We start from the raw sequence: 20,466 nt of genomic DNA, 5'->3' as shown, positions 1-20,466 counted from the left end.
GTATTGCAGTGTTGGTGTTGATGATAGAATGGGAACAATAGAATGAGAATGCAGATGATGGTCTCAGCCATTATAAATTTGGCTCTGAGATTTATGCTTGTGGTGTTAAATGCAAAGCTCATTGCACTCACTAAAGAAAGTTTGCCTTTTCTGTGCTTGCTGTTGGAGAGGAAGGATTGGCTATTATTTTCCTGTGTTTACATGAGCTAATCTCCACACTGAAGGGAGAAGACCATGAAACAATAAACTCTTATCTTGGGAGGCAGTGAAGTCATGTCTAATGCTTTCATCCGAGTATTGGTAATCAAGTTCCTGGGGCCTCTGTCCCAGCTTTTCTATTTCCCTTAACCAGGATGAATTCCTTGAACACAGTAAGCCCCCTGAAAGTTCTCAGCAAAGTGGGGCTGGGAAATTCTACTTTGCACTTCTCCATTCGCATCTGTAAAATATTTGGAGATCCTAGAGCAAAAGGAGCCATTACCCTGTATTATCGTCCTGACCACCAGCATACTTTAAAGCACTGTTGGGGCATGATCCTTATGCACTCTGGGCTGCTGAATAATCCTGCTATCAGCCTGAGTTTGGCAAACTCATATGAAACAGGTTCATTCTGTTTCAAATTTCCACTGGAATTATTGGATTCAACCCAGTAGGAGCTCTCGCTTCTGTTACAAAAGGAAGCAGAAATTGTTCAGAAGGTCAAGAACATGCTGCTCTATTGTAGCCTGCTTCCACTTTTGAGACAACCAGTGAGTATGAGCTGCTGCAATCTCTTATGCAAGTCTGTAATGTCACATGCAAATTCAGTTACTTGGGGAGGAACCTTTCGGGTTGCCACAAATCCCTTGCAATTTGGGGGTTTCCTTTTCATCTTGATATTCATGCAGAAATTCTGTCTGCTTCCTGAGAGTACTTCTCATGGAAACCATTTGTCAGTTGCTCTGCAGGAGTACCTCCCACCCTGTCAAATCACTGCTGGCTCAAGGGACATTTGTCACTGAAGTGGAATGTGTCAGAACCCACAAAAAAGCCAGGGGAGTGAAGATTTAATCTTCTAATGGAATAATAATATCAAACAGATGTCAAATTTCTGCTGCTGGAGACCCATAGAGTGAGTAGAAAGGACTCCCAGTCTCATAATGCCCACCTAGTAATTAAATGAGGAGTGTGCCAGAGGCTTCAGAGTTAGCAGTTCCAATATTTTCAAATAAAGTGTGGGCACCCTGGGCAATTTTAGAAAGAAAAGCCCTTTCTGAAACAGCTGGATAAATTTCTGTGTTTTCTTGCTGCCTAAACCTCCATTCATTACTCTTTCACCTAAAATATGTGAAATGATTAAGCTCTTTAACAACAGCTCTAAGCTATGCCTTTTGCTCCTCTTGGGAAGCAACTACGTGCAAAATTTGGCCTGTTGAGCCTACCTGTGTCTGAATGAAGCAACCTGACAAATTGCTGTTTTCTCACAGTGAGCAGCAATATGCTTCACATGGGAAAATGCACTGCTTCAGTTTTCCCTCTGCTCAGTTACTGTGGCAAAGGACAAGTCAGCCTTGCTCTTAACTTGGTACATTTCTTTAGGCTGAAATAAGTGTTCACCTAAAGTGTCCAAGGATCGTAACTGGAATAAACCCCAGAATTTCTGGGCCTTGAATATCTGATCAAATTAACCCTTCTGTAGCTTTCATCAGGCAGCTGCAATATAGCTTGGTGGCTCTGAGGGGCCAGACGTGTCAATGGATGGTCCCAGAGCTCCAGCCTTCATTTTGAGCTCTGGCCTCAGTCACTGGGTGGCAGATGGGGAACATGCAGCCTGAGACTCTACAAGATGCAGTTCCCCACGCCAGCAAACCGTGTCGCAAAAGCCTCATTAACCTGTCATAACTTCACTCCCCTTTCCTTTCCCATCAGTGCTTATTAACAGAGTGACCAAGGGAACAAGCTTTCTGTCAGCCTGTGCCATGAGGCAGAGCACAGAAGGCATCAGGAGATCAAGTGTTCCATTTCTCAGATGGGAAAAGAAAGGAAGTACCTCTGCTGAGTTTATTTTTACTTGTGTATGTTTCAGACGTGATTTCTCTTTGCCTAATGCCTTCCCAGTCGTTCTACCCACAAACATATCAAGTCAGGTCTCATGTGCTCTCCAACAATCAGAACCTTTTTGAAAAGAAGCCACCTCTGTTTCAGCAGTTCTCCAGGGTCATGGATCACAAATTCACCAGCACCTTTCAGAAACGAAATCACCAGTACAGGTGCCCCCATGTTATTTCTTCACATGCTCTGGTTAACTTGGCTAATTGATCCTGAAATATTAGACTTAAGCTTCTAGGCAGCAGTTTCTAGGCACTGATGGGCTTCAACAAAGCCCTTGCATATACTGCTAACACCCAAAGTCACTCCTAGCATCTGTGTGTCTGTTAGGAGGCCTGCGCACCATCACTAGTGCCCTGGCACTGGTCATGCAGGCCAGCTCCAGCCCTCATGGAATACAAGGTGGATATTCTCCTTGCCTATCTACCCCAGTTACCATGGCCAGAGGGACTCTGACACCATTCATGAGGAAGAAGTGATGGTAATGGGAAAAGCCACCCCAGCTGTCCATTGTCCTGGTTTGATGTGGGATAAGATCATCAGCCAGCATCTGTAATCTGCTTTAAGACACTGGATCATATTCTAAGTCAAGGAACAATATTTAGGTTTCATTAGCTTGATTTTCTGCTACTGAGGAATGACTGAGCTCCAGATGTGTTGCTAGGGATCACTGTGGCTTTTATTACCTTGAGTTCAAATCCTTTGGAGTAACGCAGTCACAAAGCCCTCTGCTCTAGGCTTTCTGTCTGGGCTTTTCCACCTACGCCAGATTTATCCCAGCAGTTTCAGAAAGATGCAGCTGGAGAGGCTCTGTTTGTGCAGAAGGCACAGGGTGAGGCTCCGTTCCTTGTTGTGTGCCAGAGGGTAGCTCAAGGCTACATCTGAGGGTCAGCACTAATATGGTTGCACCTCCTGCTCTTGCTCTGCTCCTGAGAAGCGTTGTAGCTCCAGCTGTAGTCCTTTCTCAGGTGAACTGCAAGCAGGATGATATCATTTTGCATAAAAACACTAGAATGGCCATAGCAGCCATTAGTGCTGGTCTTAGTGCTTGAAAGTCATGAGATAGGATGTGCAAAATAGTAGTTTGAAGTTTTTTCCTTCTGTAAAGAATATAATGAAAGTTGACTATGAACTTCCAAGATTTTTTTCCCCAAGAACTTTGTTATTGATGTTAATTTCATCCTGCCCCTTATTCTGTTTCTAACAGTAGCTCATAGCAGATGCCCTGGCGTATGGCTTAGAACAGCAATCCTTAGCACATCCTCTAGTTTCCAAAAACGTACAATTCTGGGATTTCCTGATATCTCTGTGCTTCAAGGGGCACTTTTATTGACGTGGCACTCACTGAATCCACAGCAGACTCTGTGCCTCAGAGCATGCTGGCTACGTTTATGTTGGCAGAAACCCAGTGAGACTTCTGCCCAATGCTAGAAATTGTCTGTAGCCTGAGACGATGGTGAGGCAGGCAGCAGGTCCTGTTGGGCTTGTGATGCAGCTCCCTAGCATGGGATTTCTAAACCCAGGACCAGAGTTCTTAAGTTTGTATTGGCTCTAAGGTCTCCCTGGAGCCTTCTATTCTCCAGGCTGACCAACTCCAGCTCTCTCAGCCTGTCTTCAATAGGAGAGATGCTCCAGGCCTTTGATCATCTCCATAGCCTCTTCTGGACACGCTCCAACAGGTCCACATCTTTCTTGTGCTGGGACCCCAGAGCTGGATGCAGCACTGCAGGTGGGGTCTCACCAGAGCAGAGCAGAGGGGCAGAATCCCCTCCCTGGCCCTGCTGCCCACGCTGCTTTGGATGCAGCCCAGGACACGGTCAGCTTTCTGGGCTGGGAGCACACGCTGTTGGCTCAGTTCTCTGTCCAGCAATACCCCAAGTCCTTCTTCACAGGGCTGCTCTCAGCTGGCCTCTTGAGGAGGTGCCTGACCAAACTGACCCCTAGCCTGTGGCCAGGAATTGTATGGCAGAGTACTGCTGGTCTGACCAGAAGCCTGACAAGTATCCTAGGAACAATTTAATGGTAAAATTGGCCTCAGGACACCCGACAGACTCAGGTTCTAGTCTTGTTTTACTTGCTTGAGTGGGTTTTGTTTTTCCAACACTAAATGCTGATCACTTGCCAAGAATGATATTTTTCTGATGATGGCCTTCTTTACACAAAATTTAGTTTTTCTTGGAAATCAGAACTGGTTGCTGGTGTTTCAAGCAGCAATAAGAAGATGACAAGGGCAAGGACAATTTGTTTCTTCTCTGTCTGGTTTTATCTAAGACTCTGAAAAGGAGTTGCAGCTCCTCAAAGCAGATTCCTTGCATCATGAATGGCTGAAAGCAGTGCTATCAAGTTAAATTCAGACAAGGAGTGGAACTTCCTTCTTGTGATTCTTTCTATGAAGGAACTGGATCTTCTTGCAAATACATTTTTTTTCATGCATGCAGGAATGTATTATACTCCCTTCTCATTGTCAAAAAAATGCCCTTTTGATACTGGTCAGCAAAGGCGCTGCACAGGTCCTCAGGCCACCCTTGAAGTTCTGACTTGGGCAGTTCTGGTCAGATGCTTCTCAAATAGTAACTGCTGCCTCATGAATTTTTTCCTCTCTGACCTCATGGCTTATAATGAGTCTGGATGAACTTAAAGAGGTACATACAAGTGAGGATGAAAGAAACAAATTGCATAATGAGATTGTTTAGGCAACTGAGAAGTCTCTTGAATAAAGAATCTAAAAGCAATGTCATCAGGAAAGCGTCTGCTTCCTTTTCTGGGATTCATGCTCTTTTGTTCCACATTTTTGTTCCACCACTTGTTCCACGTGCTCATCCAAGGGAAATGTGTATCATTATCTGCAGGGGATACAGACTTTGCTAAGACCATCTTTTATCTTAGCACAGCCCAGGTATAGGTGCAGGTATAGGTGGGTAGTAACAGTACCAGAACAATACAGCGATAAACAAAACATTAATCCTATGTCTGTGTGTTTTCCAGGAAATTGGATTGTTTCTTAATAAATATTTTTAGGTGATAGTTTTTATAACAGGATTGTAATATTATATGTGTTTAGCTCCTAGAGTCATCCTTCATTAGAGTGACAGTTTGTACTGTTATTTTAAACAATAGTACATTGTTTCATTGAAAGTACTGTTTGTACAAGATTTGCTGGGCAAGGGCTGGAGATTGGACTAAAATGAGTGTATGGGACCATTTTATAAAGCATTTCCCAGTGAGGCTATTTTCACAGGAAGATTTTTGCAAGGTATGAGAGCCAGAATTTGGGTCATAATTATTTATGGCACAAACCCACGAAATAAGCAAATTAATGAGACGGCAATATAATCTTTGCCTGAAAGACTGGTGAATCTTTTTGGATGAGGAGGAACTGACAAAGTGTATATTTTTGTTTCCAATTCTATAAAATGGGTAAATTAATTCCAGAGGTGGCAGAGAACAGTATTCCCCAGATGGTGGTCTGGCAGCCAACAGGAGACATGGTGACAGTATTAAATCATGACTCTTTTAGTGTAACCAGTTACAGGTTTCAGCATGTCTGAATTCTTTCAAAAACGCCTCTCTCCAAGCACCCTTTTTGACAGCCTACAAATATAAGTATGACTCATGCTGAGGGGAAAGCTCCAGTTCCACAAGGAGACACAGAACTGCAGAGGTCCCACAAAATGCACACTGCAATGTGCCCAAGAGGAATGGCAACACCTTGAACCCAAAATCATTCAAAAAATACAACCTTCCCTTTTTTGTAAGGGAGAGAAAGAACTGAGAAATGGAAGAAACCACACTGGACCATGGCACTTGCTCAGTTTCAATGTACCTTGTCAGTCTGAAATCCTGAGAGTTTACATTTGAGCTTTTAGATAAAGGCAGTCAGATCCTGGCTGTTTAACTACTCGTGTCCTAGATGCCAAGAAGATGACAGAATGCTCTAGAGAAGGTGAGTCATTGACAGTCGGGATGAGATTGCTGGAGAGAGTCAACCTTAGCTGGCCATGCCTTTCCTGGTCTGGAAAACATTCAGTCCTGATGTGACCTGCTGATCTGCTTCCAAATCTCCTTCAGGCTCTCAGCTGAAAGTTAGGAGATGAGTCACATGGATTGGTGAAAGAATCTGTGAGAACTGACAACAAGCCAAGCAGACTGACCTCAGCAGTCTCTTCCTATCACAGCAGTTTGCAAGATCTCTCTGCAGGGCCAGCATCAATTCTAGCTGCAAATTTTAGAATATTTAAATGTCTTGGAAGGGATCTTCAGAAATCCTTGTTCGAATACTCACTTTACAATCACTTTTTCTATTAAAAGGCATCCTGCACCTACAGACAGCAAGTATGCGAGTGCTAACTGGGACTGCATTCTTATCAGATGTCACATATTAAACAGAACAGAAGGTTCAACAAAAGCATACCTCATTAAAAATGATTCCTCCAAAGGAATTCATTAATTTTGGTTTCTTAGTGGGAAATACAATGTTTCCAATTAAACAGAATTTTGCAAAATCAGTTTTGTCAAAATCCAGTTTTTGTTTTAAAACATTATGATGGGGGAAGACTGGCCAGTATAATTCACTTCATCCTCAAGTATTTCTGTGTTTGCTGACAGGGGACCACTTGAATACGATGTGCAAGGGATGCAGCAGGGCAATGTCTGCAGACATCAACAAAGAAATTGCAAACATTGAAGGGCAGCATAGTATTGCAGTGAAAGGGTGATAAGCCAGTGACCTAAAGTGTATGGCATATATTTAAGATCTTCCCAAACAGATCGTCCCAACTGTGATAATTCAATAATATTAGATTATCTCTGCTAATTTAGGTGTCTAAAGTTAGATACTTAAATTTAGGTTGATCATCTTAGTGTGCCTTCACAGACACTGTGAAGAAAGAGGCATCTCCAGAGATGTTATCTACTTCCATTTTTCACTTAGACTAGTTGAAAGAAATTGCTACTGGATATGTCCTTTCTCTCCATGGTCTGAGAGGGCAGTCAGAGTTGTCCAGCTGGGCAATACACAGCTGGGCATTACACAACCAACTTTTAGATATGTAAAGGTAGTGGAAGAAATCCCATTCTGCACTGCATTTTATTGGCTGGATTCCAATACATGTAGCAGCTCTAGGGACACCTTTTCCCTTTGCAGTACCAAGTATTCTCCACCTTCTTACCTGAGCTGCACTTTTTCTTAGCATTGTTGTATATTAAAGAACTTCTGTGCTCCAGTCCCAAGTTGGCTACACTTTACTTTTGGATGCTACCCAAACATTCTTTGTAGAGCGCTCTTAATTCCTTTGGGATGAAAGGAATTACACAAATATTGAGATGCTGTGCTGTGGGGGAGGGACAGTAAAACTGACTCATCATGTTGATACTCACAAAGATGTTACTGCACATGGCCCCAGCAACTAGTTTGTTCAAACTCCTTGCTAAGTTTATCTTTAGTCTGCTCTGGTCACCCTAGGATGGAGCATTGCACGCAGCTGCCAAAGTACTGCTAGGAAAGAGCAGCAAGATCAACTGGTAGATTTCTAAGACAACTCAGTAAGTCAGCTGCCTAGTTGTGTTTAATTTCAGTGACTTTGGGTAGCACAAGCTCTTTAAATTTCTCTCAAAACTTCATTAAGCTGAGTAGCCCTTGAGGACTAAGATCATCATCTGGGGTTCCCATCTTTAACTGCGAGTCTGAAATACTTGGTTCTTTCATTTAAAGCATCCAGTCATCGGGTCTTACCATGACCAATTTGTGGTCTTTATAAATGAAAACTTTAGTTTTCACATTATGCAAGGGCTCACATAAGCTCAAAAATGGAGTTCATACTTCAAAAAGCTCAGTGGACATATCGCTGTGAAAAAGAAAATAATCTCCAAAAAACACCTTAATGAGAAGAGCTTGCACTGCAACACTGTCCTGTCATACTGAGGGGCAGAAAGAGAAGTGTTTATGGACCACCATACTTCTCTCATTCTCTGCTTAATAAACAGGGATCAAAGACAAAAATAGAAGTTACTTGTGCACTGTCCCATGCTGCAGACCACAAATGTGAAGTGAGGAAAGAATTCACAGAGCTGGTCACACATACATTAATGCTGGCTGAGATCATTGATTTTGTTAAGCAAGTCAGTAATGTTACTTCCTCAGTGATACCAATAAATAAGACTGGTGTTAGAGAAATAGCTTCTATAGCAACTGAAGTTGCATAAAGATTTGCTCATTATTTGCTGTGAGATATTAGCAGATGTTCTGGATGCTGTGTCATCTCCCTCTTAGCCATGTTTTCCTTACACATTCAAATGATGAATAAGAGGAACATCCATTAGTAAACTGATCTTCAACCAGACCGGGTTTCTCACAGCCCCATCTACCCTTACCCTGAATGTTACCAGGGATGAGGCATCCACTACCTCTCTGGACAGCCTGTGTCAGTCTTTAACCACCCTCACTGTAAAATTTTTTTCCTTATATTTAGTTTGAATTTACCCTCTTTTAGTTTAAAACCATTAAAGTACATGTTTGGTTTAATGTCCTGTTGCTACAGGCCTTACTAGAAACTCTGTCCCCATTGTGGTCTTTTTCTAAAAGCAAACACAGAGAATGGGAAGCAAGTGTTAGAGCCAACCCTTGTCCTTTTTGAAACCAGGGGGATTATCAAGCAAGAGATTCTCATGATGGAAAAACAAAGGAGCACAATGCATGTGCTTATTATTGTCTTCTTACTGACAGATATACTTGAAATGGAAAAAAAAAATAATAAAAAATTCAAGGCCCTTCTAGGAGAGCCTGACTGCCCACACTGTGAGTGCCATGAAAAGACCTTTTTATGACAGGAGCCGCAGTTCTCAAATGGAGCATGTTTTATCCAGTATCAATTTCTAGGCTAAAGCAGGGGTGTTCTACCTCAGATTTCAGTGGCAAAGGAGGAAAGGCTGAATAGAAGATATGTAAGGTGATGCTACCTCTAACAAAGCGCAGCTATTTAGAGCCCCTTCACCTGCCTGCAGCCCAGAGGTTGCTGATTGTTGCATTACTCATTCTCTGAGTTTCTCTCACTGCCCTATCACATTTATGTGTGAGAAACGAGTACTCGTGGCCCTTTTAGGTTTTATTTGCAAAGCTTTAATGCAGCCATTAGAGTCATACAAACTGCTGACTGTGTATACATATGGACCAGTCTGAATATTACCCAATTTATAAACTGCACGTTTGTCCTTGAAATAGTTGGAAATTACTGGACAGTTATGGAAAGATTGCAATTATTTCCTGCCATTTCACTCTACAGGTCACTAGCTGTCATTGCATGCTGGTTTCCTGCTAAACATCTCAGTGGAGAAAAACATTTTCAAAGCACAGAAATGTGGCTGTGAAATCACACCATGAACCACTCAGTCCCACCGTGAGGCACTCACTCCATGGGATCCTACAAGCAGATTTTTTTCTCATCTCTTTGCCAGCTGCAGTTGAAGTGGGCCCTTGGTGGTGTCCCTTTAACTGGTGTCCCCTTTGCAGTCAGGTTTGCTGTACTGCAGTGCAGCAGTTGCAATACAAAGAGCATCTCCTTTGCTTTTAGAAGCTCCTCTACAAATACACCACTGAAAATGTCTCATACCAAAAGTCCAAAGATGTGTGTACATATAGGTATATAAGTATACATATTAAAAAGCCACTTGAATTATGACTACAGTTTATTCCTGGTGACTCCACATTTCTCAGTGTGTGAACCTTGGGATGGGTGGGATCTGATTGCTGTTACTGTGCTGCATTTCTCTCATGACACTTCTATTTCTGCACTAGTCTCTAGCTACATTGTTTTGGTAAAAGGTGTATATCTTGTCCTATGTTGTGTAAATATATTTATCCATTTTAAATTGCCCTTTAACTTGCAGGTACAGCATGAATTGTCTGATCCAGTTTGAAGATTTTGCCAATGCTAATGCTTTTCGTCTCCTTAATAAATACCGCAACAGATACTGTACATTCAATGATGATATTCAGGGTAAGTGATGTTAGAAAAATCAAATTTAACCTTCACCTTGTCATGAGAAGAGGTGCTTAATATCACAAGACTGTTTATTATACAGTAGTCGGATGTCTGACAAATTTCAGAGTTTACACAGAAGCATTTAAAAATATAAACAAAAGCTCAGCCATCTGAGTTGAAAAGTGAGTCTCCATTGTTTTTAGGAATTTAGCTGTTCATTGCAGAAACATTCAAGGGAGAAAAGGCATCATGTGCTTTAGATTATCCAGGTAACTTAGAGAGTTTCATTAATTTTCTACAATTTAGCTAAAACAATGATGACATTTTAATAGTTAGGCAAGGCTTTCCGTTTCCATGAGCCAGATGGTCATTAGCTGGACCTGGCATTTTCCCTCTATTGTTATACTCTTTACTACATGCACAAAAATAAAGGTAAACCAGCTTCTTTCCTCTCAGTGGATGCTAACTCTGCAGTAATCTGAGAACAGATCTGTTCTCCCCTAGCGCGGTTAACATAACTCTTCCAGCGTCAAAGAGAAGTGACAGCAGCAAAGCTGGGGTTACAACCAGCATGGATTGCTCAGTGCCCAGAGGGATGCAATCTGCATCCCGGTCTGATGCTGACTTTGCTTTAAACCTTTGGAAGAGGTGTTTGCCCATTCGACAGGGACAGGATCTTCCCCAGTGTCTACAAACAACCAGTTCTTCTGTGAGTCCCTTCATCTTTTCTTTTGTCTAGTCCTGCTTGAAACATGCAGAAATTTCCAATGCTTGATTTAATTATTTGCAGTCAGTTGGGCTCATCCTCACTTGTACTTGAAAGAGACTGAAAGAAACATCAGTGTTATTTTTCACACAATGCTGGTTCTTTTGTGAGCAGACTTTCCAGTGCTATTTCTGCATCTGCTGCTTATCTAACAATATTTGGCAATGCGTGTAGCAGCTTCTTCTTATCTGACACAAGGAGTAGGATCCTGGTTTGGGGAAATATGGTTGGTGTAATGGGATGCATGGACCTCAAAGACATTTTCATGAAGAAAGTTTAGAAGCAGAGAAGCAAAAGGCATTTCAGGAAAGGGCAGATGGATACTCCTGTTCAAGAAGACTCATCAGGTGTTCTTGCCACACCCAAAAAGTTTCAGTGGAGAGAGAAGCACAGAAAAAGAAAACCCAGGAGGTAGGTTTTTGAACTGAAGTATTGAATGGAGGAACCAAGCACTCAGACTTTTCTGAAGATGGGCAGATGAAGGCCATAATAAGAAGCCAATGTTGTAAGGATTTCTTTTGGATTAGTTGTTCTCTCTGAAGGTGGAAGGGGTTCAGCGGTCAAAAAGAGGCCAGGTGATGTGACAAATCACACATCAGGGGCTTGGATGTAGGTTTTCTTGGCAGAACTAGAGTGAATGGCAAAGGTTTCTTGGTGAATTGGAAAAGCTTCTTTGATAATAGAAGAAAAAGAGAATATTAAAGCTAAACTGCAGATTCTGAGTGGGAAGCAGGAGACTATTTTTTATAGTTTTCTTTTGGCCATAGCTCATAGCTGAAAGCCTCAGACAGTTCCTGGTAATGACTGCCCCAGAGGAGCAAACCACATCCAGGAGGATGCTGTAAAACAGTATTGTCATAAAATGGACCTTATCTGATTCTCCCCAGTTAGCATGTCACAGGACACAGGAGATGTCAAGGCCCCTGAAAATTCTTTCGAGTCCTGCCTGTTGAAAGAGTAGGATTTTACCTCTTTGTAGTAAAACATTGTTATATTCTCAAATAAAGCATTTTGCTGGCACCAGTTTCTCAGTAGCAGATAAGTAAAGAAATCCTGCTGATCTTTTGCACAACAAGCAATGAGTTGAAGGAAGCAAGCCCTTGTTTAGGGTTTTTTATGGAGCTGTCAGAAAGAAAAGCGAAATCCAAGCTAGGGCTGTAGTGAGAAATGAGTTTTGAGGACCTTCGGAATGCTGAAGTAACATGGATGTACCCAATTAACTCTGTCTTGGAGTCATGTCAGAGATAATAGAGTTGAATCTGGGATGAGCAGTCTGATTTACCCTCCCTAATATATCCCTCTTTATCCTCAGATGATATAAGAAAGTAGGAATTGGCATTTTCTCACCTACACCCTCCTGTTCTTTGGGTTTACCTTAGACTCGCTCTTTTCTAACGTGCTGGTGTTTCATGACTCACCTACTTTAAAAAGTGTTAGAGTTCAATGTAAGTGGTGTTTAAATGATTAATGAGAATTATACAAAGCCTTGTTAAGCAGGTCTGATTAATTTTACTCAAGTGAGGCAGGAACAGACCTCCTGAAGCCTGAATTATTCCAGCTTCTGAGCTGGCAATATTGTAAGTATGTTGAGTTAAAAACACATCTTAGGCACAAGCAGTGCAAGTTAGATCAGGCCTGAGCTATACTGATTTAAACTCATTGACCACTGGTTAGTGGGACTCTGGATGCAGTGTGCCTACACATACACACGCAAATGAGATGAGGGAAAAAGGTATAAATTGCTTCCCTTAAGCTCCTTTAGGCCTCCTTGTTGCTGCCCCAGGGCCTACACAAAACGAAAAACTGTTTAAAATATTAATACCTATTTTTTTTCCTACAAATCACTGTATTTCCAAATCCATCCTAACCCCAGAGAATGAAAGTGACTCAGACCCCTCCCAGTTGGAGCCAGCCTGCTGATGCTGAGCAGGATGCCTGCCAGGTACCACCAACTGGGACGAGGGGATTGCTTATTCTGAAAGCCATCAGCCTGGGAGCTCGCAGGAGCTGGCTCACAGTGCCCATTGCTTATTCTGAAAGCCATCAGCCTGGGATCTAGGCAGGAGCTGGTTCACAGTGCCCGCGCGTGGGAGCTCTCATTAAGGGAGTGCTTCTCCTTCCTCTAAGGGGTGATGACATCAGTCCTTTCCCAGCTCTGTCTGGGTTCATGCAAGGGCCAACAGCTTCAATTACAGCTCTAAGGGAGAAAATTGATTGTCACTTCTTCCTTTTTCCCAGTAAAGTACCAGGGCAGGCTCTGAAGCTCTTAAGGTTGGAGGTACATGGGAATGCTTTAGCTCCTGCTCTTTTTCTTCCTGCTCTAGCTTTGCTCCACTTAATTGTTCACAGTGATAAACAGAAAGTAGACAAAAGTCTTACAAAGTTGTCAAGTCTGGTGAACCCTTGAAGCAAGCATCTCTGGATTCCTGCTTCATACAAGGAATTACATAAAGCCATTGAAGACATTAGTTTGGAAGGGACCTCTGGGCATCAGCCAGCCCTCACTCAAATAAAGGGTGATTTCAAACTTAGATCCAAATTTTATATTAGTTCAAGTTCCTCAGAGCCTTGTCCAGCCAAATACTTTGCAGTATCTACAAGGATGGGTATCCACAGTGTCTTTGTGCTACCTGTTCCAAAGTTTTCTCATTTTCCTTGTGCGTTTTTTTCCCCATAGCTAATTGGAATTTTGCTAGATCAAATTTGTGTTCATTGCCCCTCATCTTTTTGTTGTATACCTCTGACAAGAATCTGGCCTCTTTACAAACACTCCAACAGAGTAAACAGAAACTAGGTGCCCTCTTAGACTTCTCAAGCCCTTTCAAACCCAGGCTCCTCAGCCTTCTTTGTACACTCTGGTCATATTTGTGTCCCTCTTCCGGACTTGCTCCAGTTTGTCATTGTGCTGAAAACCCCAAACTGGAGATGCTGGTCTAGAGATGACCTCAAAAGTGCTGAAACAGAAAAAAGTTATCACTTTCTTTGACCTACTGCCTAGACTTCTGTTGACACAGTCTAGCAGGCTGTTGGCCTTCTGTACCCTAGAAGGAAGGGCTTATTGCTGGCTCATCTTCCACTTGCTGTCTACCACTACCCCAAAGTTTTCTTCTGCAAAGCTGCAGGACTTTGCATTTGCTCACCTTTGCTCACCCTCATGAGGTTTCCTTGAGCCCATTTCTCCAGTCTGCTGAGATCCCTATGAATGACTGTCATACCACCACTGTATCAATCACTGTCCCAAATTTGTAATCAGCCATGAACTTTATGGGAGTGCACTCTGATTTATAATGTAGATTGTTATGAGAACTTCCATAGTGTAAACTTAAACAGGCCTCTTTGTACCACTGACCAAAACCCTTGAGCCTACCAGCCCACCCACTTGTTCAGTCTGTACCTCTCCAGTTTGGCTACAAGGACGTTTTGGGAGATTATTTCAAAGGCCTCATGCAGATCAAGGAAAGCACACAGAGCTCTAGTTCCATGATGAGAACTTTAGACATGCAAAATTACAGGATCTCTATGGACTTTTGCCTATTTAGCAGGGATTATTGAAAAGACAAAGTCTGTGAGACCTGATAAGATGCATCTAAAGATTCATCTGAGGTATGTGGCCAATGGCATTACAAAGTTACTCTTTGAAATGTTATGGTAACTGAGGAGATTCTTCATTCCTGAAAAAAAGACTAATGTCACACCTATCTTCAAGAAATGCAAAAAAGAAAGATCCAGGGAATTTTAACCCAGCTAGCCTAACCTCAGTATCTGGGGATTACAAAGCAAATCTTCTGGAAGTGCACCTAGGAACATGAAGATGAATGAGAACAGTATGGATCTCCCAAGACAAATCATACCTGACCAATTTAGCTGCTTCTTGTGATGCTTACTCAGTACTGAACAGCACAAGTAGTTCTGCAAGTTAAGTCAGAATTGCAGAAAAATGAAGAAATCTTTGAAGTGTTACTTAATTAATTGTGTTGGATTGTGTCATTCAAAAGTTTTTTACACATACAGGCGGGGCAAAGAGAACAGTGCACAAAAGCATAAACCCTGTTATCTAAAGTAGTCTGCAGGCAATGCTCAGGATCCCCCCTTTCACAGAACATGTCTGAGCCTTTTCCAAGTCATTAGAGCAATGATTCCTTGGTTGTAGGATGTGTGACTGCTGATGAGCCTCAAAATATCTCTTGACCCACCAATCACCTTTTCTCATTATCCTAGCAGATAACCTTTCCATAACCTTCCCAAGACACTTCAGGAAGCAGTGCCTGGCCTGAAGCAACAGTGCTCCAGATCTCAGCTGAGGCTGGGAACAGGCTGACTCCAGTGCCACAAATCTGAGCAGCTTCAAACACTTGGGCAAACTGGAAATCAATCATGTGCAAACGAGGCCTGTTTCACAGGCACGTTTCCGTGTGCTGTGAGAAGCAGGAGAAGTGAGTTCTTGGCTCAGCAGTAACTAATTTCAGTGGATTAAAATGGTACAGTATCTTACTTTGTTGTTTCAGCTGGCGTGGCAAATGCATCGATAATTATCACAGGAAGCTAAGGAGGGGGAAGCACAATAGGAAGGGAGCGCGGGACTATACCGTGCTGTGGAACAAAGCAGGCAATGTCTTGCCAGGCAGCTCCTGAGCAGCCTGCTTTCCCTGGGGATTTACCCAGCCTGGAGATGGGGAGGTGTTCTCAGTCCTGTAGAGGTTCACTATTAACAGTCCCTCTGGACCTGCTGTGCCCCACAGCAGAAGAGGCTGCTGCATTTCCCCTTGGTGCTGCTGCATTAACTGTGTAAGGGCCAGCTCCTGGGTTTGTGTTGAATTCACACACTGACTGCTACACAAGCCAGGTCAGAACAGTGTGGACTTCAGGCTGTAAATGGGCCTCCATTTCTTGGGCTTAACAGTGCAGAACTCTAAAGATCAGGCCCACATCTTCTGTCATTTTTGGGAATTGTGACATTTGTTTCCCTTTCCTCTCCTGCTTTTCTTGTTTGCTGTTTTTCTTGTTCACTGGATGCCACTGCCAACTCCTCCTTTGTAGTGAAGAACAGCACAGGTCACCTCTCTGTTAAGCTGTCTGTGATCTTTTAAGTCCAGGCTAAGGAGGCAAAATGAAAAGAAGAAAGGGTGTGCTCTGACCTGGTTTAGCTTGTTGGTATGGAACAGCACCCACAGAGCCCCCAGTGCTGCTGTGGGGATGGGGATGCTTTCTTGCAGAGTGCTGGCAGCTGCCTGACAGCCTCTGCCTGTGTGGGTGCACGAGGGGGCTCGGCCTGCATTGGCACAGTGGCTGCAGGCTGGCACTGTACAGGCAGGAGGGAGGGAACTGCTGCTGTGGTTAGATCCCATCATTAAGGTTATGCACAGTATAGTCCAAGCACTTTACAGTGGAAGGAACCTAGAGATGGCCTCATTAGGCTTCTCCATTGTCAGGCAGCTCTTCTCCATGCCACCACCTCTTCTGGGTCACCCTGAAGAGAGTGAGTTCCTTCCTTGTGCATCAGTGCTTTGCATTTTAGTGCTCTTCTCGTTGACTAACTCTGCACCATTTCTAGGTTTATTTTCTTAATGTCTTACAGAAGCCCTCTGGGGTAAGGGTAACACTAGCCCACAGCCATGGAGGGGAAGACCTTGAGCTGCAAACACTTTGGCAGTTTTTTGCTTTAGCTTTGTTGTGTTTGACTTTTGATTATGCATTTGGAGTGGATCTGGACAAGCTCCACTCTGCTTTCCAGTAATGGGCGGAACTGCTGCAGGGAGTTAATGTGAACCAGAATTTGGAAAAGCCTTAGGCTTCCTCCTCATCCATAAATTTAGATATATTTCCTTGGCTGCCCTTTGCTGGAGCTGTTAAACTAGAGTCTGCTGTTCCCCGGGCCCTCATATTGGCATAGTTTTGACAGGGTGAAGTATAAGCAGGCAGGTCAAGAGTAAAAAATAAAAGATCAGGCTGAATTTGGTCATCTTTTCCACCAATGTACTGTGGAGAAGTGGAAATCACCCACCCAGGCTGGGTGAAGAAACAGGCAGTGGTATGCTGCATGTTCCCATTGCTGCTGCTATTGGAAGGCTTCAGCATGGTGGTGATGCTCAGCTCACCTCAGTCAGCCCTCCAGGACAGGTGATAGGGCAGCAGCAGCCATCAGCATGAGCAGACTCCTGCCTCCAAGCACCCACACAGCCCACACTTTGCCCCGTGTCCCCTGCTTAGCACTGGCTGCTGTCACCCACGGCACAGCCTTGACATCGGCACTGGGCAGCGCTTTCCCTGGTGACTCGTGCAACGCTGCCCATAACTCCATGAGCAGAGCTGCTCGCCCCTCTGCCTGCTCTCCCTGCTCTGAGGAAGGGTCAGGTCCCCGGGAATGGGAGCCTCTCTGCTGCAGCCTTTCCCATCTGATGCTGTGGAGCAGATCCTTTCCTCAGGTTATGCTCCAGTGTACCTCCACTGACATCTACTGGGGCTTGTTCTCATTTGCAGTAGTACAAGGGGAACATCATTTTCCTTAATGTTTTACAATATTCTGAATGTGCCTGAGTGACAGAGATTGATTCCTGCAGAAATGGCCATGTTCCTGAGTGTGCCTTAGTTTTAAATGCCTCTTTTTTGTATTGTTTCTGTTGCTGTGGACTTCCCAGTGAGGTCCCGAGGCCTGCTTGCTATTTTGTGGTATCATGTTTAGCACTCACTTTGAATCTTGGATAGACAGGATGATTTGCAAGCACTTTCCTTTCTTCTCTCCGTACCCTTCCATATCTCACCTCAGATACAGACCAGCCAAGCTGGCTCTTGCTAATTACTTAGGGAAGCTGTTATCCACAATAGCAGCACTCAGTCTGTTTGGAAAACAGATAGACCAACGTGTTGAAGGATGGCTGGTTTTTTCTTGCCATGGTGAGGAGTTTCCCGCCCCAGTCTGACTTTGTGATTCTTTTAGAACTGAAGGACAATGATTGGCCAATTCCTTACATGAACCAGCTGTGAACTCTTCTCCACAGAGATGCTCTGTTGTTCCATGCTCAGAAATTGTAATTATCAAAGAAAAATATTGAGCTAAGGCCAAGGTACAGTAACTTTATTACTTGAATAATGGGGGTGAGATGCAATTTGGGAGACGTGGAGGGATTAGAAACACATTGGAACGAGAGAGGAGGATTAGGAGTGGCAGAGCTGAACAGAGCTCTGCTGTTAGTCAGAGCTGCAGTACAAGTGCAGGGGATGAGTAATGGCACACCCAGTCCCACAGGTCTCTGCTCTGCAGACTGAGTCCCTGCCCCCTTTCTTTCCATGCACACCACTTGTCAAATTCCTGCTAGTGACACCTTTGAAAAGTACCTCAAGTCCCTCTGTTGAATCTCTAAAGAGCATTTCCCACTTAAATGGGTTTGCAAATACCAGCATTTGTCCCATCAGACTTCTTAACAATCACAGGGTATAAAGCAGTTTCGCCTGGGTCAGGACCAAGAGAAACAAGATATTTCTGCAGTTACACTTCTCTCTTTTCAATACTTTCCAGGCATCTATCACTGCTAATGCAGTGACCTGCCACACTGTCACACTGTAATGGTTTCACTTCTGATTTTTCAACTCTGATCAGTTCCCCACTCCCACCCACACAGGGATTTGGTGATCTGTGCAAAGTAAGCCTGGGAGATAGTGTGTGAACATGAGTAAGTGTACACATAGATGTTCTTACTCTACTGCGTGTCAATGCCCAGTTGGCATTGCTGACAACTGGGGGACCCTGGTCTCTTCCATTTCTTCTCAGTTCAGACTTACAGGGTGGAATTCCTTCCTGCACAGAAGAGATGTCTGCAACAGAAGTGTCTACATGTATTCCAGTTACCTTGTCTCTCTTTAAAAAATGTGGTGGTAGTGACTCTTCTAGGGTGCATTTCACTTGACCCAGTTCAGGTGGACGCTTTACCATGAGCCTGAGCAGGATCATACACGTTTGTTTAGAGAGCTCCCATCCTTAGCAGCTGTCATGGCAGCACGCCAAGCAGTCCTGCTGATTATAGACTTACCAAAACAGAGACAATGAGCATGGACTGGTTATGTGACACCCGTAAACACAAAATCTAAAAACTAGGCAATTATCTGGTGTTCTTTTAAATTCCTTGGATGTTCATTTTCTTCCTCTGTAATTTTCCTGACGTTTCACCATGCAAATACACTACCCTAAATAGAGCTAAAAGGTAGAGATTTAGTGCAGGAGGAACAAGAGGAAATCCTTTGTACACTTCCTTCAGTTGTCTGACGTTAATACTGAAACAACAGGGCACTCAGTGGCTGGTTCCCTCCCCATCAACTCCCTTTTAAACTGGCTGAACTCAGATGGTCTGGCTCTGGAAATGTAATGGTACAAACTGTTCTGAGCTGATGAAGGGAATTCATCCTTGGTGCTGAAGCAAGTGTCTCAAGTGATTCATTGCAAGAGAGAAGCTTACAAAGCCATCAACCATCAATCTAGTCTGGTATTTAAGACATGAATGCTTGCAGTGCCCTCATGAAGTCGTGGATGCCTCATCCCTGGAAGTGTTCAAGGCCAGGCTGGATGGGGCTTGGAACAACCTGATCTAGTGGAAGGTGTCCCTGCTCATGTCAGGGGAGTTGGAACCAGATGATCTTTGAGGTCCCTTCCAACCCAAAGGTAGGTTGGCTCTGTGAAGTGATGCTGCCATTCTGTAGTGGTGTGCCAGTGTGAACACCACATCTGCTGCAGGAGTGTGGCCGCTGTCACCTCTGCTAAACCAGAATCACTCTTAAGAGAGGCTAATTATTAGTTTTTGGAGAACTAAACTCATCTGAATTATAATCACAAAATGTTGGTGAGCAGATTGTACTGACAGATACTTCTGTCTGACCTACAAAGATTTTCTTTGTCAGAGTAGCTTATATAGGTTTCCTAAACAAGATAAGTCCCATCAATAAAATAACTTCTTTGGCAGAGTACTTGTGCCCTCACTAGATTTTCTACTTGCTAGGAAATAGAGTGAATCATTCCCCAGTGATATACCAGCAGATGCCTAGCTTGCCTGTGGCTTTTGCACAAAAGAAAAGGAGCGGGTAAAGCTGAATTTGTTTTCTGGGTCCTTGCGAGATGAGGCAGCTCCATCTGCTGGTGTCACTGCTCGTGGTCATGTCTGCTCAGGAGCTGCTGTTTCTCAGCCTGGCTGTTCCTGATGCCTTGCAGCACCGCAGGCCCTAAGGACCCTGCAGGGGACCTCACTGAAGCACTGGGTACTTGAAACCCTGGTGCACTGGCTGATTACACGGGCAAGAAAATAGGAAATGCTGGAATTTGGTGAAATCAGGTGTATTAGCCTAAAAGTTGTCATTGTCTGCCCCAGGCATGTCCACCCCCACAAGACTCGTGACTTGTGGACTCCCTGATTTCTCACAAAGCTTCTAAAGGTGAGAATGGAGAGACCAGCATTAGAGCTGGGAACAGATCAAAACTGGGGCATATCCAAACTGATATTCTTTCAAATGCTAAGGAATAAAACTAATGGACTTTATGATCTTTATGGGTCCCTTCCAACTTAACATATTCTGTGATCAAACTTCCTCCCTCACTCCCAGGACCCCTTTAACACTTGCATCCAGCTTGCCCAGGTGAGCTGAGATACTGCCAGT

The 20,466-nt window shown here is 43.7% G+C and overlaps 1 protein-coding gene across 3 annotated transcripts in view; it reads left to right on the top strand.

The window, feature by feature from the left end:
* ME3 (malic enzyme 3) overlaps positions 1–20,466 on the top strand; it is a 119,862-nt gene that overhangs the window by 93,119 nt on the left and 6,277 nt on the right. For all 3 annotated transcript variants that reach the window (XM_048294490.1, XM_048294491.1, XM_048294492.1), the window contains exon 7: positions 9,970–10,079. In XM_048294490.1, coding sequence (XP_048150447.1) covers positions 9,970–10,079 — 110 coding nt within the window. The remainder of the gene's footprint in view (positions 1–9,969; positions 10,080–20,466) is intronic.

This window comes from Corvus hawaiiensis, chromosome 2, assembly GCF_020740725.1.
Source record: "Corvus hawaiiensis isolate bCorHaw1 chromosome 2, bCorHaw1.pri.cur, whole genome shotgun sequence".
In the NCBI taxonomy this organism is placed as follows: Eukaryota; Metazoa; Chordata; class Aves; order Passeriformes; family Corvidae; genus Corvus; species Corvus hawaiiensis.
Note: the sequence above shows the minus strand (reverse complement) of the source record. Positions and strands in the feature narration are given on the sequence as shown.